This window comes from Ammospiza caudacuta, chromosome 7 (genome assembly GCF_027887145.1).
Source record: "Ammospiza caudacuta isolate bAmmCau1 chromosome 7, bAmmCau1.pri, whole genome shotgun sequence".
NCBI classification, from domain to species: Eukaryota; Metazoa; Chordata; class Aves; order Passeriformes; family Passerellidae; genus Ammospiza; species Ammospiza caudacuta.
Genome location: NC_080599.1, coordinates 25,148,095 through 25,173,596, shown reverse-complemented (window position 1 = coordinate 25,173,596; position 25,502 = coordinate 25,148,095). Strand labels below are relative to the sequence as shown.

General features: G+C 43.5%; 1 protein-coding gene across 1 annotated transcript in view; it reads left to right on the top strand.

The window, feature by feature from the left end:
• The window catches only part of SMG7 (SMG7 nonsense mediated mRNA decay factor), a 51,287-nt gene extending 26,546 nt beyond the window's left edge, over positions 1–24,741 (top strand). The window contains exons 6-24 of the mRNA XM_058808990.1: positions 532–603; positions 1,543–1,693; positions 2,020–2,155; positions 4,179–4,341; positions 5,400–5,556; positions 7,762–7,832; positions 7,998–8,058; positions 8,463–8,582; positions 8,819–9,254; positions 12,867–13,011; positions 14,219–14,359; positions 14,477–14,613; positions 15,360–15,725; positions 17,168–17,317; positions 19,682–19,762; positions 20,307–20,466; positions 21,751–21,921; positions 22,034–22,185; positions 22,677–24,741. Of these exons, the coding sequence (XP_058664973.1) occupies positions 532–603; positions 1,543–1,693; positions 2,020–2,155; positions 4,179–4,341; positions 5,400–5,556; positions 7,762–7,832; positions 7,998–8,058; positions 8,463–8,582; positions 8,819–9,254; positions 12,867–13,011; positions 14,219–14,359; positions 14,477–14,613; positions 15,360–15,725; positions 17,168–17,317; positions 19,682–19,762; positions 20,307–20,466; positions 21,751–21,921; positions 22,034–22,185; positions 22,677–22,790 (2,984 nt within the window). The 3' untranslated portion in view covers positions 22,791–24,741. The remainder of the gene's footprint in view (positions 1–531; positions 604–1,542; positions 1,694–2,019; positions 2,156–4,178; positions 4,342–5,399; positions 5,557–7,761; positions 7,833–7,997; positions 8,059–8,462; positions 8,583–8,818; positions 9,255–12,866; positions 13,012–14,218; positions 14,360–14,476; positions 14,614–15,359; positions 15,726–17,167; positions 17,318–19,681; positions 19,763–20,306; positions 20,467–21,750; positions 21,922–22,033; positions 22,186–22,676) is intronic.
• The last annotated feature ends 761 nt before the right edge of the window (positions 24,742–25,502 follow it).

Sequence of the window (25,502 nt, the reverse complement as noted above, 5' to 3'; positions counted from 1 at the left end):
AAGTGCTGAAACTGGTAACTATTACAAAAGCTTGTTGCAGCAGGCTGGCAACTTCTCCATTCCAGAACACTAATATCTTATGTACAAGGGCACCATTTAGAAATCCAGTCTTTCATAAATGGGGTTTCTTTTTTACATTAAGTTCAACAAGTTTATTTCTTTCTTGATTCGAGAAAAACTTTGTGTTGTAGAAAGTTCTCTTTTCACAGGAATTTGCAGTTGCTTTTTGAACAACCTAAAAATAGATCTAGTTGGTGATCCTGCAAAGAGGGATGAAAAATATTTTTAGCTCTCTGTATGTGGTATTCTTGGCACTGTTGTCTATAAGACAATCTTAGGTCTGAGGCAAAACAGCCACCTCAGAATTAAATGTGTTGAATCTTGATTCTGTTTGGTGTAATTGCCCATTCTTCTGATGCTTATTCCTGAAATGCTAGTGAAATGCTCTTCAGGTAAGTTGCATTTTATGAAAGTAACTGCAGGAGACTGGAGTTTTGTGCCTCAACTTGGGTTTTTTTGCTGTTTTCTTAGCTCGCTATAGGAATCAGACCAGCCAGGCAGAGTCTTACTACAGACATGCAGCTCAGCTTGTCCCTTCTAATGGTGAGTCTGGGATACCTTTCCAGTTCATAATTCCAAAGGAAGATTTGTAGTATTATTTTCTTCTCTGGCAGTTGAAAACCTGGGCTTTTACATAAATATCCCTCTCCAAATTCTCCACACAATCATACAACAAAGCCTCACCCATCAGTAAATCATTTAGATAATGGTTATTTGCATGATCTGTGTTGCTTCCTTTTGTGCAGGTTTAGAAACAAGGGAAGTAATACACAGCTTTACTCCAAGGCTTCACTACTGCCATACTCTGTTACATTCATGCTTTATAAAGTACAATTAATGAAAACTTGCTTTACACCAGCATTTTTTTTATTGTTTATTCCCATGCCAATTTATAGTTTCTGATGGTAATTAGAGTTCCTTAGTTCAGGGATCTAGCTTTGTAGCTATTGTCTTCCAGTGGCCCAAAATGTAGGGATGGTGATGAAAGGTTAAGTTACTTTTGAGCTGGGCTGCTGAAACCAGTGATCCAGTTTTTTAACCAGTTGCATTCTAACTGAACAAAACAAAAACTCAACCCCCTGAAACAAACAAGCAAACAAAATCAGAGACCCCCATACCCTATCCTTCTCCATCCAAAGTAAAAAAAAAAAAAAAAAAAAAAAAAAAAAGGCAACAAGACAGACAAACAAAAACCCCCAACCAAAAAGACCAAACCCCAAAACAAAAAGCAAGTAACAAAGGCAACACAAGCAAACAAACAAAACCCTCCAAACAGCTGATGCACCACAAATTTAGAAGCTTTTCCACTGAAGTGGTTCAGATCTGAGGCTGGGATGGAAGGGTCAGCAGATGCACCTAAGCCTTGCCTGGTGAAGAACAGAGGAATTTATGCTCCCTTTTCAGGTGACCACATGTACTCTGAAATCTAGCATGTTTCCCCCAGGACAATCTTGTTGGACAGCTTGTGTTTTTCTCCCTTAGGTCAGCCTTATAATCAGTTGGCTATCCTAGCTTCCTCCAAAGGAGACCACTTGACCACAATTTTCTACTACTGCAGAAGCATTGCTGTGAAGTTTCCTTTCCCAGCTGCCTCCACTAACCTACAAAAAGCACTTTCTAAAGCACTGGAAAGGTGAGACTAAGTAAATTATTGCCACTCAGGTGAGTAGGAAGATATTTCTTCTAAAAGTTCCTGCCTTGCTAGAAGTTACTCATATTTGGCTGTGGAAACAGAAATCCCTCAGCCCTTGTCCAGTCAGAGCATCCTCGGAGGTGCATGGAACAAAGAATATGATGCTCCTGACTGTGATTAGTGAATGCAGGAAATAAGCATATTGTGCCAACACAAAAAGTAGCTTTGCAGGACATTCCTCCCTCATTTTGGAGTAATTCTGGGGTGTTGTGTGCAGCTGTGTATAATTCCAAAGACTGAATCAGGTGTGTCTGTTCTAAATGCAGTCGTGATGAGGTGAAGACTCGATGGAGCGTGTCTGACTTCATCAAGGCATTTATTAAATTTCATGGCCATGTGTACCTGAGTAAGAGCTTGGAGAAGCTGAGCCCTCTTCGAGAAAAGCTGGAAGAACAGTTCAAGGTTAGTTGTAACAACATATTAATTAGTATATTGAGAATATTTTTACCAGCCGAGTTCAGAAGTTGCAGTCCATTAATCATTCTTTCATGTGATAAAATACAGGAAGCCCAAGTAGCCAGTTAGGGAAGGTTTGCATTGCAGCTGACAGTGGATAGTTCTGGTAACTTCTGCCAAGATTAGGGATTTTTCCCATTTGACACATGGTCCATTGTTGGTGGAGATACAGGAGAAATCAGTGACCACTGTTGATTCTCTGCTCTTCAACCTGGATAATTCTTGGATACCTGTAAAAAGGACTTGATTAAGCTGTGAAATCTTGGCTTGGTGGCCTGAGGAATTTAGAGAGCTTCATGTTTTGGATGTCTATCATTCATTCCCAGTGGTTGTTAAGGCTGCTTTTAATCTGCCTTGGGAAACTTGCTTCTCCTGTTAACAGTTTGCCCTTGAAAATGTCCCATACAACCTTACTCTGTGCAGACTAGAACTATGCTGAACATGTTTTCCATGGAAATTTCAGGAGTCCCATTGGTTACATACCCAGCTCATTATGTTGGACAGTGCAGCCAAGATCAAAACAAAAGAATTTTATGAAGTATTTATGCAAAGTAGTATCGTTTCAGAGAGGACATGGTGTTAACTGGTAAATGGCTTTTGGAAACTGCTCTGTTTCAGCTTCCTAATTTGTGGAAAAGCATCAGGGAGGATGAATATGTTCAGCAGAGCAGTGGAAGCTTTTCAAAAATAGGAAAGGGGAATGTGGTCTGAGCAATATAAAAAATCACAAATGGTCTTTACAGTCCTTTTATACTTTTTGTCTTGAATTGTGCTGCTACAGTTAGGTTCACAATGTCTTTAAAATAAATTTAAAAATCCACAGAACTTCCTATGAATTGACTGCTCCAACCCTGGCAGTTTATGTTTCAAAATGAAATAATTGTATCTCTCTTTCCGTGTGTGATTCTGGCTGTTGAAAAAGTACTGCTTTTTCCACAGTGCTTATAATCAATAATTATGATCATTACTCAGGCATATGGAACAGTCTTAATTTTCTGGACTGATCCAGAGTGTTAAAACAGCTAATTGAGCCCTGCTTTGTTGCTTAGCTTACCTTTTTTGTTTATATTATGCAACACAAGGTCTAATTTATCAGAGAGTAACTCTTCTGACTTCACCAAGTTGAATGTGGATGTGAAGTTTGCTGTATGCTAGTGAATTATTTTAATTTTGTGTCTCATTTTAACTCTGAGGAGAGCAGTTGCAGGATTGGGAGCATTCAGCCATGCTCTGGGTGCTGCTGCTGGCAGCTCTGCCAGTCTCAGTTGTCAGCTGTGCAGTGCTCGTGCTTCATGCCCTAAATGAGAGTCAAGGGTGAATGTGGAGCTTAAACCTTTTCCTGATGCTTAACACGAGTTAATTCACCTGATTCCCTGATTGTTGTGTTGCTGAGATTTAGGATAGCTCCTTTTTTCACCCAAAAAGCTTGAAGTCTCTTTTCCTGTCCTGAGAGAGCTGTCTTTTCTAGCATAGTTACTGAAAGACATTTGTGAATAGCTCTCTCTATTTTAGTCCACTGAGGCATTTTGTGACCCATGAAGTCAGGTGTGGAATTAGTCTTTAATGCATAACCATGCAGTAGTTAAATTTTCCTGGGGTGTTTTTTAAAATGTCACCTTCTCCATGCTGGTTCTTTGAAGGGCAGACAAACCCAGTGAATCCATGGGCCTTTGCAGTGCTGTCTGTGCACATTCCAAGTAGCACTTGCTCTGGAAGAGAACCATATGCAAAGGGGATGTTGATTTGTTGTGTGTCTGAGCTGGTGTGCAAGCAAAAACCTTGTGCTTAACAGTGGGGTCCTCCTGGGGAGCCCAGTGCTGTGCTGGGAGGGCTGACCTGAAAATAAAATCCAGAATGAATGTTGTGAAAGAGCAGAAACATTAGTCAAGCAGTGAAGGAGCACCTACCAGTCCTTTCAAGCATGTGTTTTGCCATCTAAAAATATATGCACCCTGTGTGTTTGTTGCAGAGGCTATTGTTCCAGAAGGCCTTCAACTCTCAGCAGTTAGTCCATATTACTGTGATCAACCTGTTCCAGCTGCACCACCTGCGGGACTTCAGCAACGAAACGGAGCAGCACAGCTACAGCCAGGATGAGCAGCTCTGCTGGACACAGCTCCTGGCTCTCTTCAGTAAGTGTGGGAGCTAATTGATTTTTGTAGTTCCCTTGGTTTTAATGTGGAATCCATTAGTAATTTCCTGACAGGATCTAGCTTAATGGCTGGCTGAGGTAAGTGCTGAGAATAGACATTAGGGAGAAAGTTGTGAGAGATGATGGTCACACAGGATCATTTCTGTCAGCAGTGCTGACTAACACTGGATTTCTGTGTTCAGACTTACTCTATTTGAAGCGTTACAGAACTCTGCATCATTTTCCTGGTTCTGAAAGAACATTTTAACTTGGGTGCAAAGCTGGATCCAGCTTGGTGGTGAGTAGTACCCCTCTTGGGGGCTGCTCCCCAGTTAGCTGCAAACAGTTGGAGTTGCTTTGAATGGAACTGGTTCTGATTCAACAGGACTGAAGTTGAAGTTGAGTCAACCAGGACCTCAGCTGCTTCTTTGCCTTTGGTAATATCAACCAGGAGATAAGTGAGAGTGCAGAGCATTTTAGACTCTAGCCACATAATGCTGATTTGCTTAACCTGATTGAGCCTGTTGTCAGCTTGGCCTTGTTTGTCAACACCTAAATTTCTGAATAGCTGGATTTCTCCAAATTCCAGCCTGGAGCTGATTCTGAAGGCACCATGGTCACATGGGTGTGGTTACTCTAAGGGGTCTGGGCTGGGTGCCTGCCTGTGGAGCTCCAGTACATTTGTGTGCCTGCTGGTTGAAGTGAATAAAGTGGAGGTAGGTAGTTGTGTTGATAATTTCTGATAAAGAGGTGTTTCTGCACTGGGCTTTTCAGCTGATTTTTTTAACTTGCCAAAATGACTTGCCATGACAGTTGAAGAGATATAAACATCAAGATCTTGCTCCATAGTAGAAAACTATTAAAAATCCCTGTATTGTGATCTCTTGGTGGACTGTTTAAGATGAGGTAGCTGGCCTGCCTTGGTCTAAAGAACTAGCTCTTAGAATAGAGGTTTATAAGGTGGACATGTTTGATTAAGTTATTTGGTCAACTTTGAAGTGTCATTTCCACATAATGGAGTTTTTTTCTTTTGCTTTTTTCCTCTTACTCTGTTTCTAGTGTCATTTCTTGGAGTTCTGTGCAAGTGTCCTTTACAAAATGACTACCAGGAGGACTCTGGGGCTGCATATCCTCTTCCAGCTGTGAAGGTTTCCATGGACTGGCTGAAACTTAGGCCCAGTGTTTTCCAGGAGGCAGTGGTTGATGAGAGACGGTAGTGAGTGTTCATCTTTCCCTTGTTACATTTTGTTGCATGGAGGTCCTAATTACTGTTGATCCACAAATTAGTAATGGGAAAAGTGATCATACGACTCATCATTGCAGATACCAAAATGACAGAAAGTGTATGTGCTAAAAGGTTCATAAAGCAAAACATTAGATTTGTTGGTTACATGAGCAAATTGATTCTTTTAATTGTGTTTAGGTTTCCTGTAAGTTTTTTACAATTGGGGGATGTATTTTATAATGTCCAGTTTGAGCATAATTACTGAGTGTTCCTGTAGTCTTATCTAGTATGATGGTTTCTCAGATTACTGGGGGAAGTGGCAGGAGAATACTTGCCTTAATTTTATGCACTAAACCATCACTTGGGCAGTGCTGTGATGTAGTCACCTAGGCGTTAAATTCAGTTTAGTAGAGGGGCTCTTTAAATGTCAATGCAGGCATAACTGTTCTGGACTGTTGCTCTGATTTTTCACTTTTGCCACTAATCTCATAAATTAAGGCTTAAATTGCTCAAAACCCACAATTTTTTAAATAGTCTGTTAACTTTTCATAAATGTTTTGATTTAAGAAAGTGTTTCTGTAAAGTGGTTCTTAAGATCAGAGGGACTGATGCAGCTGCATGAGTATTGTTCCTAAGATGGGCTCTCCAAGGAAAGCAGTGTGATGCATGAGAAACAGGGGTGCCTACAACTTTGGTTTGTTAAATAAGAAACAAAAAGCCCTGTGGAGTTTTGGGAGCTTAAACCGCAGAATTCCTAAAGGCAAGATTAAGGAAAAGAGTTCAGATGGGGTTTTGAGATGGTGATAACTTTTGTCATTCACACATCCTCAAGGAAGACCTATGCCTGTATTTTAATAGGCAAGATACCTGCTTGATATCAAGTAATCTCTGCAGAGAGGACATGCAGGTAGTGCTTCATGGAGTAAATGGCTTTAAGCTGAAAGAGGGCAGATTTAGATTGGTTAGAGAGAAATCCTTCCCTGTGAGGGCAGTGAGGCTCTGGCTCAGCTTGCTCAGAGAAGCTGTGGCTGTTCCATCCCTAGAAGTGCCCAAAGCCAGGCTGGGTGGGGCTTGGAGCAACCTTGGGGTGGTGGAAGGTGTCCCTGCCCTTGGCACAGGATGGCAGGTCCCTTCCGGCCCAAACCATTCTGGGATTCTCTGAAGGATCCCATTTTCTGAACAACATATCATTGACTTTACTTGCCTTATTGAAGATATCTGGAGTGGTTTTTCCTTCTTTTGTTCCTTGTCAGTCATGGGAAGGAGCTGTTGCTCAGTGTAGTGTAGAGAATAATCATGAAGGTCATGCTGTCTGTGCCTGCAGGAGAGCAGCTGAGGATGTACAGTGCTGTCAGGGGCACGGTGCATTCTCCAGGCTGTGTGCTGGATGATGGCTGGAAGCCTTGCTGGGGGGAACACATTCATTTCTCCTACACTGAGCACAGTGGGCATCCTGAAATAGTTTTCTATTGTTTCTGCCCATCACTAAAGCAGAAGGGGTTTTTTTTGATTTTTTGAGTGGGAGCTTCTAGCAAGCAGGAGCAAGCAGTCTGGTGGTAGCAGTTAAACATTATCACAATGATCAGTGTGATTTTAAAATTGTTTGCTCCAGGGCCTTTGGGAAGAATTTCCAATCATTGCTTGTTACTGGTATTGTGAGGGCAAGGCAGGGGACTGCAAGTTCACCTCTAGTTTAATGGTCTTGCTTGGTGCAGCCCTTACTTAGAGTCTCATCCCTTGGTGGTAAACGCTCCAGCACTACAGTGCAGTGTTCTTGTTCATGGAGCAGAAGTGCTTCTGCACAGCTGTGTCTTCCTAAATTCTTTTGCTGCCTAAACTGATTCATTGACTAATGGCTTGAGAGCCATCAGCTTTGGACTGCAAAGCATGAATTGCACACAGGTGCTTGCAGCACTTGCTCACACTTTAGTTTTATCTGGTTAAATTCACAACAGGCTCTCTGGCCTGCTGTCTGTGCTCTGAGAGCCTGGCTTCCTTGGAAACTTTAGGTTGGCCTTTTAGTAATAGTAATTCTTTCAAGAAAGTGGTTCACTCACACTTTGCAAGAAACTTTTCTTGGGAATCAGAGGATTAATGTAAACTGTGATGGTAACAGCATTCAGTGTTTTTTGGTAAAGCAAACACATCCCATGTTATCAGTTTTCACTCAGGGTTTGCCTGTTTTCTAATTTTTAGCGTATGGCCCTGGCTGATCTCTCTTCTAAATAGTTTCCAGCCTCATGAAGAAGATCTATCCAGTAATAATGGTAAGGACACTTACGGTCTGTGCTGTAAAGAACTGTGAAAAACAATGGTTTTCCTGCTGATGTGGGGAGTTACAGTTGAAGAGCAAATTAGGAGCAAATAAGCAATAAGATACTGTGTTCAATGGTTTCATGCTGTCCTTATGCTGTTTACTGTCTGTTTGCCAGCAACCCCGCTTCCAGAAGAATTTGAGTTGCAAGGATTCCTGGCTCTGAGGCCCTCGTTCAGGTGGGTGACAGCTGAAGGATCCTGCACCCTTTCTGATGTCACAACTTCACAACTTTACAGACATTGGCCTGTTCCATACAGTATCTTATCTGTGTCTGTTTACTGCTGTATAGATTGATGTTATAGGTCTCTTCAAAACAACTGCAATGGATGGTGTAGCTCTGAGAAATTCTTGGGGTTATAATATTGCTCATGACCCTGCTGAACCTCTTTAATGTAGATGCATCTTAACAGATGAGAATTACAGGTGTAAATCAGACATCTCTTAACAGCCATGTTTTGAATAATATCTGGTCAAAGTTCAGAGCTTTTAATAGAGCAATGCTGACATGTATTTCTAGAAAAATAGGATATTGCAGAGGGTAATTGTGTAATTAATATTCCCTCTTCTGCTTCAATACTAGGAACTTGGATTTTTCCAAAGGCCACCAGGCAATTACAGGGGATAAAGAAGGGCAGCAACGCCGGATACGGCAGCAGCGCCTGATCTTCACAGGCAAATGGATTGCTGATAACCAGCCAAGGTAATTGCAAGTACTTGGTGTTTGCCATGCTGCTGGAAGCTGAGGTGACACAGGAGCCACTGTGGAGTGTTATTTTTCTCTCTGTTCACCACAGCAGTTAGCTGTAATGTGAGCACAAGATGCTGACAGCTCTAATAACGTGTTCTGTGGGTCAGCATGCTATTCCTTCACAGACTGATTATGATAAGTAATGTAGTTTGTGTACTTGCTTTTTAATTCCTTGCTGTCTTTTTCAGGTTGATTCAATGTGAAAATGAGGTAGGAAAGCTCTTGTTTGTGACAGAAATCCCGGAGCTCTTACTGGACGACCCTAGTGAAGCCAAAGAGAGTCTCACCTTGCAGGAGACATCCATGGTGGAGCCACTGTGTTCTGATGGGAGCCCTGGACTCAAATCAGTGCTGTCCTCTGGCAGAAGCCTGAGCAACAGCTGTGATGCAGGAGAAAAACCCATGGTCACCTTCAAAGAGAATATCAAGCCCCGGGAGATGAACAGAGAGCAAGGGCGCATCTACCCCCCGAAGGACATAGCGAGGGAGAGGCGGGACTTTAGCAAAGGAATAGTAGCAAATAAGAATGATGGCAAGAAGGATAACAATAAAAGGAAGAATGAGACCAAGAAATGTGGCTTGGAGAAGATGCAGGAAGCAGGAAAGCAGAATGTGGCAGTTCAGGTAAGCCTTTAGCTCAGAGGGATACTGTGCCTAAGACAGTGCCACGTTGTGTCAGGGCAGTCACTGCTTGTGTATGGTAGAGCTGAGGTCTTGCTGTGGGCCCTGCAGCTGCAACTAATGCTCAATAATATAAAATATTTCTACCTCAAAGACCAGGTGATGGTGATCTTAGCATCTCTTTGCTTTTCCTTGATGCTATCTTAAAAAGGGAGAGAGAGGGAGAAAAATAGTTCAATGAGAGGTGCTATAACTGTCCTAAAAAGAACCGGTTTCTACCCATTCCACAAATATTTAAGCCACCAAGGCAGTTCATGTGGCCAAGTCATAGTCATGGTCTTGCCTTGCTGGGGTCTGTTGTGAAGGAGCAGGGTACTCTGCATTTTCACTTCACTTGACTGGTGCACGTTCAACAAACTGAACATGTCACAAAAGCAGCAAATTGTATATATGTGGAGTAAGATCCTCTGTAATGTGGGTGCAACCAAGTGTCTGTCAAAGTAAAGAAAGCCACTGTGCTCTTAAATCATCAGTCTGTGCTCAGGCACTTGGTCATAATGGTTTGTTTTCAGGTGCTCTTTTACCAGTTACATTTTTTAGAAGCATGCTTTTCTATCTATTTATTTGAGCATTACATATGAAATATATCAAGTAAACAGTGAATTTGCTGGTCTGCCTTCCACCGAGTCGTAGTAAATGAGGGCAGAGAGTGCCAGGGCTGATCTGAGATGTACCTGGACAATTGGGCTGTATCTCAGTCATTCCCTGATAATAACTGGAACCATTCAATGGTAGTGATGGAGATTTCTGTTATTTCCCTAGAGAAACTGTTAGTTCTTCATGGTTCTTGCAAGTGGAAATTATTTCCTAATGCACCTTATGTCCCTTGCCTCTGTGTAAGCCCATTACTGCTGCCCAGGACAGATCTGCAGAATAACTCTTCTTCCTCTTTGCAGCTGCTCCAAAGGCCTGTGCAATTGAGGTCTTTTCCCCAGGCTAGACAAACCATCTCTTTCAGTTTTTCCAGCTTGTGTTGTTTAGGAGCCTTGGATTATTCTCCCTGTTTTCCTCCTAATGATTTGCTGTTAAACATCCTGGTTATGAAATGGAATGTCTGAACTGGCAGCATTATTCAGTTGGTTTTGCAGGGGAGCCATACCTATGGTACAGAGGATTTCTGTAAAGGCTACAGAAACCAGGGAGTGAGTCATGGAACGTGATTCTGGTATCTGAAAGCCAACATAGATGAGTTAGAATAGCAAGTTTCTTATTTATTTGTCAAATGGATCTGGAATGTCATTGCAGGTCTGAGCATAACTCCCAGCTTTGATCTTTGTGCCCCTGTCTTGCAAAATAAGGACTTCAGGTGGATTAGAACCTGCCAGATCTGAGGATTATGTGTAGCTTTCTGGAGAGGGACAATAGCTTATTTATCATAAATTTGCTTGATTAAGTCTTAAGATACAACAAACCCAGCTGTAGCAGAATCTGCTCTGATGTTGTCTGTTATTGTTTGTCTGTTCTTGAATAGAAATTAATTTTGGCTTTTTAACTCTGTCCACTCTATTTAGGGCAACAAGTCCAGGGAAATAACTTTTGTTTTGTATAATTTGGTAGGCTTGCTTACCCAGACCTGCTCCAGAATAGAGGGAGGGCTTCCTTCCCCCCACACTGAGAAACCAGTGTAGGTTTCATACCAGTTGATGGGCTGTTTGTGTTCTGCTTTGGCACTCCTGACAATTTCATGCTTTATTTCCTACATAGTTCATTGCCTTCAAAAGCTTAAATGCTGCAGTTCTTACTTGGCAAAAATGTGAAGAATGTGGTACAGAGGTGATCAGTCCTGCTTTGCAGATACATGGGAAACTTGCTCAGGCAGGATGTGATCTGGGTTGAATCTCTGCTCTCTAGGGAAGGCAATGTTAGGAGCCAAGGAAGCTCAGTGCAGACTAACTCAGTGTAGCGTAGTCTTAAAAGGTCCCTGTGGTAAAATGGTGCCTCTCTCAGGCACTGTGTAGGACCACTTAGGGCTATTATGGGGGCAAATATTTGGTAGCACTGACACTTCTGCGGTAATATCAAGTAGAAGCAAGGATGGAACTGAAATTTGTCTTGATTAATTGATTTTAGTAATTTATGTTTTTATAAAGTTAACTGTAAATCATGCAGGGGGCCTTTTGGAAGGCATCCTCTGGAAATGTTATAGCATACTTGAGTTTTTGATGGATGGAGCTCAAGTTTTAAAATGACATGGCAGGAAGAATGTCTTTGAATTCTCCAGCATTTCCATAAAACAATGCATAGTGCTTGATATGGGTTGTAAAAATATTTGGCTTACTGTGGAGGGGAAAGGGACAGCACAATGTAAGTTAAATGTGCTGCATGTGCTGGAGGGTGAAGAGATGCAGCATGAGCAAGGGCCTGCATTGTTCATGGTGCTTGGCATCAGCCAGAACCTTGAGGTGGAGTTCCCTCCAGACTTTTTGTAGTGGGAAATGAAAAACCCACCCAAGTCTCCCAATTTTACAAATGCAGAAAGAACCCTACACTCCCATAATTTCTAAATGAGAAATTCAATTTGAAAAAGAACGTAAGAAAGGATATGAATGCATCTATCCCCTTACTACTGTAATTTGGCAGAAAACAGCTGTCCTGTAACTCCTTTCAACTCAGCAGCACTACATGTCTAAATAAACCCCACACAGTTATGGTGTGGGGGTTATTGTTGTTGTTTGGTTTGGATTTTTTTTAATTTGATCCCTGATACAACCCTTTCTTTTACTCACCTTTGAGGCTTGGTGTCAGGTCTGCTCCTGGGCCCTTTCTGTATTGCCCGGGTTCCTTGCTTGCTGTCTTTTTCCTGCCTGCTCCATCTTGCATTCCAGGCAGTTCTGCCGAGCTGAACAGAAAGGGAAAGTAGTCTTCCCCTCTGTCTTCCTCCCCAGGAAGACCCAGACCGCGGGAGACTCAGAATAAGGTAAACATTACATTCCATTCTTCTCTCTGCCTTTAACTGGTGCAGCTCTTGTAACATAACACCCCACAGTGACACAGTAAACTGAATGAGGTGAAGCACTTCTGTTGTTTGTCTTGTATGCTCTGGGTCAGAAGAATTCCATAGTGTGGAGTTTGTGCATATACACCACTGTATGGATTAGGCTGAGAGGACTCCCCAGGAAGAGTGTGGCAGTGCTTGTTTTTTAAGGTGCTGCAGGTAAGTAGCATAACTTAGGATGGAGCAGTGCCCTAGAAGCGTAGCAGCATCTGCACTTTTTGTTTTTAAACACTGCAGGTGAGCAGCATGGTAAGTTCCTTGAATGGTGTGAGATACTGTGTCTGCTTCTCACTCTCATGCTAGAGAAGGAGCCTCTGCATCTTCTGAGTAAATATCCTTGAGTGCTGTTGTGAGGTGAGAAGTGGCTGAGGACATGCAGGGTAATCTGCCTGAGGTCAGTGAGGAGGGCTCTGTGTTCCAAAGATCTCTCAGTTACTTAGGGAAAAGAAAAGAATTGCTCAAACAATCTGAGAGTTTAATTTTTGGCTTGAGATATGATATGGTTAATATGGAAATTTAGGACAAGTGATTTAATTTCTTTGTACTTTCTTTTGTATCAGGTGAAATCCCAGACGGAGATGAGGAAGACTCCGGTATCTGAAGCCAGGAAAACACCTGTAACTCAGACTCCAAGCCAGGCCAGCAGTTCCCAGTTCATCCCTATTCATCACCCGGGAGCCTTTCCTCCCCTTCCTAGCCGTCCAGGTAATTTGCATCATTCTTTTGAAGTGTCATTTGTTGTTGACTGAAGAAAATCCTGTAATAGTGGTTAGTACAGCCTCTGCAAGGTAGGGGCTCTGCTAATGACCATGAATTTTCCTGTTGAACATCTTATCAAGTGGTGAAAAGGGGCATAGCAGAACTGAAACAAGATAAATAAGATCCCTTATGCTTTGAATCAAGGTTTGTCATGAAATCTGCCACCTGCCTTCTGGTTTAGTGGGTGTAAGATCAAGGAACTTCACTCTAGGCTCTTCCTGTAGTTAGTCTGAACATGACAAAGCTTTGTGCTAGCACTGCTTCTGAAGCATTCCCTGTGCTTCAGACTCCATTGCGAAAGATCAATCACACTGCTTGCTTTAAAACTCTCTTTTGTAGTGGTGCTCATGTTTGAAGCTGTAATTTGTCTGGTCTTACTTGTTGCTGTTGCTGTGTCGTGTGTCCCATTTTGCTATGGAGTCTGCCTGTCACACCTTGCTACCCATGTTTGCTCAGGGAATAACTGGAAGTTGTGTCTTCCCTGCACGTGTTACATGGAGCTCCTCAATATAAGATAGATGGGCATCTTTCCTGTCCCAAAGTCAACATAAAACCTGACCTGTGAGACACAGAATTAAAGCTTGCCCTCCAAACTGACTTTTCAGAGTAAATTACAGGGAAAGAATCGATCTTACAGATATGAGGATTTGTTTGGTTACCATCTGTCTCTGTCTAAATTGATCCAGAGACTGGTGATCCTCTGAGAGGAGGCAGTACACACTTATTGTATTGATTGCTTCTGTGTGCTCCTGCAGAAGTTTAGTCCCTGAAAAGTGATTGAAGGGGAGGAAACTTTGGGGGTAAAGCATCAAAAACCCAAGAAGAATGAAGGGAAAAGGTAGTGGGGGTCAGAAAAAGCAGGGAGACTGAGGGACAGGGAACACAGGGATGTGGAAACATACGACCCTCAGATACTGCTATCAGTTCCTGGAATATTGCAAGAAAGCTCCAAAACAAATTTGGAATTCCTGTGTGATCACAGTTATGCACATGCCAAGGTGAGAAACAGCATTGTAGTGCATGTGTGCAGACTGGTGCCTCCTTTCCTAAATAAACAGCATAGGAAGAGAAACCCCCACTAAAAGTTTGCTGGAGGGAGTTGTATGGTCTGTCAAATTGTGATTAAAGGTGCATTTTTTTAAATCTTTTCCAGGATTTCCTCCTCCAACCTATGTTGTCCCCCCTCCTGTGGCTTTCTCCATGAGCACAGGGTACACCTTCCCAGGTGGTGTTTCTGTCCCAGGAACCTTCCTCCAGCCCACAGCTCACTCGCCTGCAGGAAACCAGGTGCAAGGTGGGAAACAGTCCCACATTCCTTACAGCCAGCAACGGCCCTCTGGACCAGGGCCAATGACCCAGGGACCTCAGCAAACACCACCTCCTTCCCAGCAACCCCTCTCATCTTTACCAGCTCAGGCAACAGCAGCACAGTCCACAAGCCAGTTACAGGTGCAAGCTCTGGCCCAGCAGCAGCAGCAGCAGCAGTCGCCCACGAAAGCTGTGCAGGGCCTGGGGAAGAGCCCACCACACCACTCTGGATTCCAGCAGGTAAACTTGGCCTGTGCTACATGCTGGGCTTTATTTAAAGATAAGTGGCAATGTTCAAAACTTGTCTTCCTGGATTATCTTTCAAAATTGTCATTAAAGAATTTTTTGATTGTGAACTTCTGGGCAAATTTGAAAATGAGCTGAAGTTTATTTGGTGTGAACATATGATGCTGTAACTGAAAGGAAGGTATGTACTGGAATGGAATGTCTTTTCTGTCATCTGTTTGCTGTGTATTTCTGATACAGACAAGGTATGGAGGTGGTCTGTCTTTCTCAGGCCTTTCTGGTTTTCTTGTGTGAGTGATGAGGGCTGAGTGTGGACGTCCACCTGCACTCTCCTTTGGCTAACTGGTTGCAGTGTCAGTTCCCTTACAGCTCTTAGTTCCTTTGCTCACCTTGTGCTGGAGAAAATCTCCCTTCTGGCAAATCTGGACCCAATGGTGAGACCCTGCTTGTGTTCTGGGCAGCAAAATGCTGGCTCAGTACCTTACTGAAGGTTTAGTTTGTAGGCTTTTGGGTTAAAAGGGTCTTGATAGAATAAGGATTATACTTGGCTGTTGGTGTAAGGCTTGACTAGAGAGCATTAGATGCCTATGGAAATTGCTTTTGATGAATAACACAGACATTCCACAAACATTCTGATTTGCTATCATGCATGAGCCAGGCTGACAGCTTGGATGGAGTTAAGCATTCAGGTAACATGGGTTGTTCCTCCCTGCTGGTGAAATCCTGTGTCTCTGCCTCAGTACCCACAGACAGACTCGTCCAAGCAGCTCTGGAACCCCCCTCAAGTCCAAGGCTCCCTGGGGAAGATCATGTCTGTAAAGCAGCCCTATTACCTGCAGGCCCAGGACCCTCTCAAACTCTTTGAACAGTCATTACAGCCTCCTGTGATGCAACAGCAACCTCTGGAGAAAAAAATGAAGCCTTTCCCAATGGAGCCATATAACCAGAACCCCTCAGAAGTCAAGGTGCCAGAATATTACTGGGACTCTTCCTATGGCATGACGGACAACAGGGTGATGAGCCAGCAGTCGGGCATGGACCGCAGGGGGAAGCGGCAGGGAGTGTTCCGCTCCGAGCAGGACGCTGTCTCCAGGATGACCTTTGAGGTAAGAGCCATGCTGCAAGTGGGGAAAAGTAAGGCTCTGGTATTCCTGGCAACTTGTGGCATTTCCCTGTTTCAGGAATGCCCCGTGGTCCCAAGTAGGTCAGTGTAAACTTAATTGGAAGGGACCTGAGTGTCAGTACCTGGGGTTCCAGCACAAAGTAATGAATTCCCCATTTTAGTAGGCTGTGTGTAGTGTCAGTCCCTTAAAGATTTGGTTTCAAGTGAATTAAGTCTTGTTCAGTATGGATGTGACATCCATCTCTGTGCTGTGTCTGCCAGGTTGATAAACATGGCAGCTGATAGTTTTGGGGAAGATGCTTGGCTGCAACTGGTGAAAACCATAAAAGCCACCCAAATAATTGCAGTTGAATTCTTGCGCTTTAGGTGAACTCCTAACACTGCTATAGTGAATTGAATGGCTGAGGCTACAATAGGTTGAGCAATCAAGGATGGTAGCAGTGGTCTTGTCTTGGAATTTTTTTGTTTGTTTGTTCTTGAAAATCCCACCACACTGAGGGAGCTAAATGGCTTCCTTAGCTCCCAGTTGCAGTAAATGGAATACTTCTGTTCATGTGATCATGATTCATGTTGGTGTTAAACCCACCAATCTCTGTTATTTATTAACAGTCCAGGAGTCATCTGTGAATGCTTTTGGTGATGTTTATAAGGAAGCTTAAAGAGAAGCCTTTTAAACCTTTGGTTGGGTGTGCCTCTGTAAATGCACTCAGGACAGCTGGTATCACTTGACTTTTCCTTCCAGGAGAAAAGCCAGTGTACAGGAGTACCATGTACAGACAATGCACAGTACTACCCTGGTGTCATGTAGTGGTTTTTAGATAGAGACAGGGTCAAAGCCTGGTCTTCTTTCCTAAAAGGGAAACATTGTGCTGCAGAGAGAAGCTATGCCTGTGATGCTTGTGCTTTAAGTATCCCTCTTTACAAAAATAAAGATGTCCAGTCTGACCAGCACTGAGCAGATTTTACTGACCCAGGGGGCTGGTCAGCTGTGTATTGGCATAGTAGCTGTCACCAGTGGAAATGAGTCTCATGGGATTTAAACTCCACAAGCAGGGAAAAGGAGATGATGCAAACATGATTCTACTTGAAACCTAAGTTACTCCCAGGTCAACTGTAGAAGAATGATGATAAGATTTTGTTTGTTGTCCTTGCATGTGGAAGCAGGTTCAGTGTGTGGCATGGATGCAAGGGGAAGCACTGACTCTGCTGATTAAAGCTCCCTGCTGTCACTTGGGTGCGTGGTCCTCTCCCCGTGCACATTTGGCCGCGTGGTTATTTCTGCTCAGAGTTCTCAGTGTGTGCCTCAGCACCGTTCTCACCTCGCCCTCTGCATGCTGCTTTCTGCCTTCCTCTTGCTGTTCTCTCTCCTGCTCTGGCTGTTCTCTCTGCCTTCTGTTGTCTCACTGTGCTCATTTCTGTCACTAGGACCCCAAGAGCTCCCCTCTGCTTCCTCCGGACCTGTTAAAGAGTCTGGCTGCCTTGGAGGAGGAGGAAGAGCTGATTTTCTCTAATCCTCCTGATCTTTACCCAGCTCTGCTGGGGCCTCTCGCCTCTCTTCCTGGACGAAGCCTCTTTGTATGTATTTGCTGCTTCTCACTCTTAACTGGCATCTCTTTCTTCTGTGAAATTATAAGAAATGTGTAATTCCTTTCTCTCCCCCATACCTCCTGTCCACTTTCCTGCCTCACCTTTGAGCTAGTTTTCACAGGGGTGAAAACTACAGCTTTTGGGCTGAATCCGGGCCTGCTAATCTGTTCAGAAACCAGAGTAACTGTGGGGTTTTTGTAAGTACAGTCCACAGGAGAGGTGTTGATGCATCATGGTATGTCATTTAATGCACTTGCTCTTCTGCAGTTGTATGGGTTTAGTAATAAAGATTGGGGACACTGATAGAGCTGTGGGGAGTCATCAGAACCAGGGTGTAGTGACAGGACAAGAGGGAAGGGCTTCAAACTGACAGAGGATAGGTTTAGATGAGATACTAGGAAGAAATTTTTCCCTGTGAAGTTGGGGAGAAGCTGTGGTTGCCCCATCCCTGGAAGTGTCCAAGGCCAGGTTGGATGGGGCTTGGAGCAGCCTGGGATAGTGGAAGGTGTCCCTGGGCATGGGGTGGAATGAGATGAGTTTTAAGGTCCCTTCCAACCTAAGCCATTCTGCAATTCTGTGATGTGATTCTGTGATTATAATCTGCATATAAAAATTCCACAGAGGCAGGGGGATGCTGCCCCTATTCAATGCAGAAGAGATTCTTAAAGAAGAAGGATGGCTTTGGAAGAAAATAGCAGTTAACTGGATAAATACAATAACTCTTATAGAAATAGAGTAATTTTTGACAGGGCGGGTTTTTTGCCTACATTTTTTTTGTATTAAAACCTTCCTAGTTCACTAGCTGGGAGGTCTCAGAGCTGTTGAATTTTTAAATTGTCTCTGAAAGAGCAGCATGCTTTTCTACTTTAGCTACAAGCATGTTCATTAAATCATACTGATTCAGATTAGTAGCTGTAACAAAGAATTATTTGTGACCATTCAAAATTTCTGATTAAGTCTCTTCCTCAGTTATTTTACCTGCCATCCCAAGGAGTTGCAAAAGATACTAATTTCTGTCTCATTAGATAACTTTGCTAAGAAACTAATAGCTGCTGCTTTAGCAGCTTCCTTTGAAGCTCCTACTGTTGTGTCTGCTGCCAAATGGAAGGAAATCCTTCGCTGTGCAAGCCGTGTGGATATGCAGAGTGGGAATTTTGTCTGGCTTTTAAAATGTGCTTTCAAAGTAATGAGCTGTCACTTTGAAAATCTAACAAGCTAGGGGCTGCCTGCCAAGAAAATGAGGCTGTTTGTCTTAAGTTTACATGATGAAAGCAAAAGTATTCCAGGTACTGTGGCTGTGTTAAAGACAGAAAGATGCTAGTTCTGGTTTTTGTGGTTTGAATAATAAATTTTAAAACATCTGACATGCTGAGCTGGTGAGAGTGCAAGAGGAGGTTATTTGTAACAAGACTACAGCTTTTATTTTGGTTCACACACATTTTTACTTAGGGTTTTACTAATGCTATGGCTTGGTGATGCACATCCTAGATTTGGTGATGTTCATTGTCTACCAGGCAAGCTTGATAATTTTTCTTTGGTTTTTGTCAGTGATAACTTAGCTATTTTTTCTCTGAATAGGCTCATTTCAGAGACCCTGTTTTTCACTCCTTAATCATAGTAAAACCCAGACAGAAAGACAAGAAATATTATGCTGGAAATAACAACTGTGTGAGATGGAGGTGGCATACATGCTGGATGAAAGGTCATGGCCCATAGTATCTTTACATGGAAGTAAAATCCATGGAGAGTTTTGGAACCTTACTTTTTAACATTTGGGTTGGATATTTTTTTTCCTTCCTGTCTACAAGTAATTTATAATGGAAATGAGAGAGTGCTAAATGAAGTTGGACTACTAAACCTAATTTAAAAAACACTTAGCTGCTCTTGCTGTCTAAGAATGTCTCTACAGCAGAGATGCTCTCAGAACTGAAAAGATACTCTGTCAGTAGCCACATACAAGAGTCTAATCTTGTTTGAAAGAGTCCTTGTGTCACTGGGAAGGGTCCTGTCTCACTTGTGCAAGGTTTTACACAACCATAAGGTGTTTTTGGCAGGAGCCTCCCCATTAGATGTATCACAGTATTAGACTTTGCATTTGAAACCTGTTCTGGGTCTGAGACTCTCAGCTGTAATGTTTGTTGATTTGTAGATTATTAATTACAGGTAGTAGGAAAACTGCTGATATTTTGCACTTGTTAGCTTGCCTCCCCTGTCCTTCAAAGTACTGGAGGTAAAATGCAAGGCAAGTTGTAAATGTGACCAATACCACTTTGGCAGTTTCTGATTATGCACTTTCCTCCTGGTCCCTACGCTGAGCACTAACTGTGCTTTTCCCCTTTTTGCTTTCTGAAGAAGTCCCTGCTGGAAAAACCATCAGAATTGATGTCTCAGTCATCATCTTTCCTGTCCCTCAGTGGCTTTTCTCTAAATCAGGTGAGTGTGAACCAGAGTCCAACACCTTTTGCTGTTTCAGCTTGTGATTAAGCCAGTGGAAAACCTGAAAGAAATCCACACTGATGTGTAATTCCACTCTGTATCAACCCTAATCTTTGCCTTTATCAGTTTTCTTCCCAAATTCATCTTAGCTATATCTCTGCAGATCTTATTACTGAGTTCAGGGGCCCTTTGCTCTTAGTGAAGCCATGAAATTGACTGAAAAGTGCATCTCAGGGTGCTGTGGTGTGTAGGTTTTTATTTCCAGAGCAATAATACCCGTTCTCTTCCAGGGAATTGAGCAGGGTCTTGATAGAACTTTTCTAAGTACTGGGAATCAAGATTTTGTGAGGACTTTGCAGTTCAGCCAGGGGAAATCTGTCTTGATTCAGCATGGACTTAAATTAAATGGTCAAAGAAGATGGGACTGGGAAGTGAAAAAGGAATTAGGAACTATTTTGAACTAGAATTGTTTTCTTTGTACAGTCTCAGTGTTTGAAATAAGTCTAACACATGAGCTCTCATATTGTTTGGTTTTTTTCAGGAAAGATACCCAAACAACAGCATGTTCAATGAGGTATATGGAAAAAACATCAATACCAGCACAAAAACAGAAGTCACCCCTTCAGTTGCCCATCAGGAGACTTCACTCTATTCTCTCTTTGAAGGGACTCCGTGGTCTCCATCCCTTCCAGCCAGCTCAGGTAATCCTGGTACAGCATTTCTTGTGTCTAGTGATTTAAGAGGATTTGAGTTAATTCTAAACCAACTGCAAGTTACATGTAACTGGAAATTAAAAAAAAAAAAAAAAAAAAAAATTAAAAAAAAAAAGCTTGGCAAGATCTCTGAAGGTTTCTGTTTTACTTTATATATCTGCAGAAATACGAGGGGATTTTGTAATTAATACAGTGTAAGAACTTGGATTTTAATTTAAGTAGTTGAGCAGGGTAAATGTTGTAGGAGGTGATAAATCCTGAAATCTCTTTAACTTCGTTTCCTGACAGCCATTTGAGAGTAGTGCTTTAACTCAGACATCCATATACTTTGTGTTGCATTTTTTTAGTAAAAGCAGGAGGAGCTGGATTTCATAATGCAAATATTTGAAGAAGAAACTGTATAAGGGAAGAGTGGGGGAAAATACAACTGCAGTGGGGTTTGTTGCATTGGTTTTTTACTGTTAAGCAGCCCATAAAGCAGACCAACTTCTTTGTCAGTAATTATCTTAAAGGCATAAACCATAACTATTACATCTGGATTTTAATCTCAGAAGAGTGTGAGAGAGGAGTTAGTTGAATCTAAGAAAAGAGTGGATTTTAAATAACACCTGCACTGGATGAGATGTTTGGTGGGACTTGTGCGCCCAGCCAGGAGAAGCTGTTGTGGGTGAGATGGAGGGAGTTGCAAAGTGCTTTTATTCTAGCAGGATTTTTGGCTCGCATGGCTTCAACTCCCTCTCCCTTCACCTCTTCATTTGTTCTGTTCTGCCTGTGGACAGCCTGCTTCATGTTCCCTCTCCTCTTTTGCTCACTTATGAGTTCTGGTCTCAATTGTTTTAAGGTTCACAGAAGTACAAAACATTCTCAGACCTGGGAGTTGAAGTTGTAAACTTGCAAACTCCTCAAGGTCTAATCTAATTTTTCAATTGGTTTGTCAAGCTTGGAGGCAGTTCTTCTTTTAGTTTGACACAAGTTCTTCAAGAGATGGAGGAAAACTGCCTTTGCCTAGCCAGCCCTCATGAGGTGTCCTGGGTTTTGTTTTGTTTTTTTTTTTCTGGTAAGCATTAAACACAGTCATTCTGTCCTTGTAAATTTTTCACTCAGAATTTAGGAATTTGCATTACATTCATGTAGCAGAGGAAATAAAAACTGACCTTCAGCATTGTAGCAAACTGGGTGATGGCAAAATTTGCAGCAGCACTAAGAAATTCAAAACTGGGAGGCTCATGCTGTCTCTGCTGACCTTTTTTCCTCTTCCCTTGTAATCCCTAGATCATTCAACACCAGCCAGCCAGTCTCCTCACTCCTCCAACCCCAGCAGCTTGCCAAGCTCCCCTCCAACCCATAACCACAATTCTGTTCCTTTCTCCAACTTTGGACCCATTGGGACTCCGGACAACAGAGACCGGAGAGTTGCAGACCGCTGGAAAACAGATAAGCCAGGCAAGTGCTGGGTTCCAGGTTAGCACAGAACTGTCAGACACCATCATCTGATGATGCTTGTTTTGCACTGGTCTTGCCATCTCACTCTGAACTTGTCTTTCTGCCATTTTAGCAATGGGAGGGTTTGGTCTCGACTATCTCCCAACAACATCGTCCTCTTCAGAGAGCAGCTGGCACCAGTCCAGTGCTCCCAGTGGTACCTGGGCAGTGCAAGGCCCTCCTGCCATGGAGGACTCCTCTGCTGTGCTTATGGAGAGCCTGAAGGTGGGTTTGGCTGGGGCTGTGCTCAGGGATGGGTCTGCAGGCTGGATGATCAAGTGATGGCCATTAGCCTGTTGAAAGTGTCAGAGTTCAGTGCCAGTTTTTCCTGCAGATTGACTTACACAAGGCAGCGTGGGAGGTGCCACCAATGCAGGAAGGTGTCACAAATTTACAGTTCTTGCTGGTTTTGAGATTTTGTGGAACAAGCCCAGGCTGGCAGAACTGGAAGAAATTCTAACATTAGCTTTGACTAGTCTAAAATTAGTAATAGTAAATGTGGGACGAATTTTTATGGTAATGAGAGTTCTGGAGGAGGATAAAGTTCTTCTAGGGAGTCTCTTTTTAGAAGGTCGTCTTTGAAGCCTGGTTAACTTTCGTGATAAGCCAGGTATGAGTGATAAGGAGGGAGCATATACAACATGGTGTCTGCTTTCCCACCTGGCAGAGGTCCTGTGTGATGCAAGGAGGTGCTAGTGTTGGCTGTTTGTTTTTAGTCCATCTGGTCCAGTTCCATGATGCACCCCGGCCCCTCGGCCCTGGAGCAGCTGTTGATGCAGCAGAAGCAGAAGCAGCAGCGCGGACAAGGTGCCATGAACCCGCCGCATTGAGACAGAGGAGACACCCTCACAACGACGGCTCCATAAACCATGGCATGTTGGGTCTGTGGGACTGGCACACGCAGTCCTGTGCAGGTGGCAGCCCTCTCTTCTGTTCCTTGCTGTCAGGAGGGCGTAAGTGCTCCACCAACCCACTGAGTGTGCACAAAACGTCTGCAGTGCAAACAAACAACATCAGGAACTCTCCCATCCCCCGGGCCCTTCGGAGGGAGAGAGGAACTGCTGTTTGGCTCACTCAGTAACCCAATATCACCGCCTCTCACCTTCTCCATTGTGCATGTCCCCAGCCACATGGGAAGTAAAAGCTGAGAGCAAAGGGCAGATGGGAGAAGCCAATGAGCACTTCTCAATCCTTTTCCTCTCTTTGGGGAGATACAATAGGAATCCATTAATGATTGCTTCGCTGACTGAGAATGTAGTTGAAATTACTCCTAAACATCTTTATTACTATCTCAGTAGTAAGATCACACTGAATTCTGTACACAGACGTGCTTCATAGTCAGTGTGTAGCAATGAAAGCCCCAGTTGCTGCTCCAGTCACAGTGGGTGGTGATGAGGTGGGGCTCTGCATCCCGGCCTAGCAAAGGAGTTTCATGAAAGAGAGTCTGGCACTTGGCACTGCTTCACCCGGAGGCTTTGGGTGGGTTAGAGACTCCAGCATGAAATGTCCTTCTCTCAGTAGGTGTTTGAGCTATAAGGGGTGACATGGGGCCTCACAGCACTCTGCTGAAAAACAAGTTAACTGCTATGGGGTTTTAAATTAACGTGTGATTCCTGTACATTTTACTGTAGCATAGTGGCTAGCCCCACAAAGGGCAGGCTAGTCTGTGCATTCACAGCCTGACTCATTTTAATAGGTAGGTAGAAAGCTTTCAATGGGTTTTTGTTTTGTTTTGTTTCGGTTTGGTTTTGTTTTTTTCTCTTTCCATCCTCCCATCTTCGCTGAACGCTCGTAGTTTCATTACCATGGCAGAAAATAATCAGGGGTCCAGCAGGGCTGGGTGAATCCGACAGCCAGCCCAGACAGCATGGGGCATCCGCACGCCCGGTGAGGCACAGGTCAGCTCTGCAGAAACCTGTCCCAGCTGCAGCCCCAGGCTTTCAGTGCCAGAAACAAATCCAAGGCACCCATGGACACACGGAAACAGCACAGTGCTGTTCATAGACGAAAAGGTGCAGAAGGGAAAAGGAAAAAAAAAAAACATTTTATTTGCTATTTATTAGGGGGAAGGAAGACTGGAAGTTTTGTTAAAGAAAAGGACAGCGTTTTTGTTAGATTTCCCAGGGAAGTTACAGGAACAGACTCAATGTCCATTTGCTGTTTTTAGCAGTAGGAGTTTGTGTGATGATTCAGGATCTCTGGGCTAGAATTCAGCTGCAGAACAAAGCACATGCAGGAGCCGAAGTGACGCTGGAGTCTGGGCAGCCCCAGAGAATACAAAAAGGGAAGGCGGAGGAGACCCAATACCCTTGGGGGTGCGAGAAGCTCCCTACGAGCTCCACCTGAGCAACATCACTGTTCTGTGTTGCATTTCAAAGCTGTATTTCCTTTAACAAGTCCAAAAAGTGAAATTCCCACCCGGTGGTAACCCAGCCCACCCTGTGTGTCCCCTCCAGCCCTCCCGCTGTGTGTCCAAGCTGTGTGCCCAGGCAGCTGCGGCATCCCCGTGTTGCACCGTCACTGACTCTTGCACCCCAGACCAGGAGCACCACCTCACTCCCGGCCGGGCAGGTCCAGCTGCACCCTTCCACTTGTGCATGAGCACCCGGCCTCGGGAATGCATCTGAGCCCCCTGCCCTCCAGCACCTGCAGGAGCAAGGCAAGGGGCCCCCAACAGAAACTGGTTTGTGTTGTAAGCTTTTTTTGTGTTTTCTGTCTGTCTGTGCAAGAACTGCAGCTGCCGAAATCAGCTTTGCCTTTAATTAAACCATGTTCTCTCCATCCAGGTCTGTGTGTAGCATTTATTTCCTGTGTGACTTGGCTTCAGGCCTTTAAAAATGCATTACTTTTCTGTAGAAGCCAGAAGAATGTTTGAAGTTGATTTTTTTTTTTTTTTAATTTGAAACAGACCTAAATGAATCACAGTGGCTTGGGCTTGGTACAGATAATTTGGTTGTGGTTTTGTGCTGCCTGTGTAGTGTGTTTTACATACTGAACTAAATATGTAGGATGGGAGCAGCTTACAAAGCTCCTCCCTAGTTGCAGACTCATCCTGGTACAGTATATGTAGTGTACAGAAAGAGGGCGCAGATCCTTCTGCCAATGACTTGCCTGCAGACTAGTGTGTTCACTGTTTCCATGCTTCCAGGTATGTGACAGGAAACTCCAGAGATGTTCTGGTTTTGAAATTACAGGTGTTTATTGTCTCCAGAATAAGTTCCTTTAAAAAGAAATGTGATACTTAGGTTAATGGGGCAGTAGGGTTTTCTGGACTTGTGTGATAGCCTCCTTAGCACCTTTGGAGTAAAGCTCTGGGATTCCAGGCTCTGTCTTTCAAAGGTACTGTATCTTCTGACTGATCAGGAGAAACTTTGATGTAAGGCTCCCAGTGCTGAAGAAAATGTGTCTGCTTTTATTGGTGGGATTTTAAAAGTCCATGTGAATTTCAGTTGTCAGTTGGGGCAGGGTGAGGCTGTGTGGTGTCTTCTAAGTTCTTGGGGTTGGCACTGATGTCTTAAGGAAGCAATTGCTTTCCTGGTCTG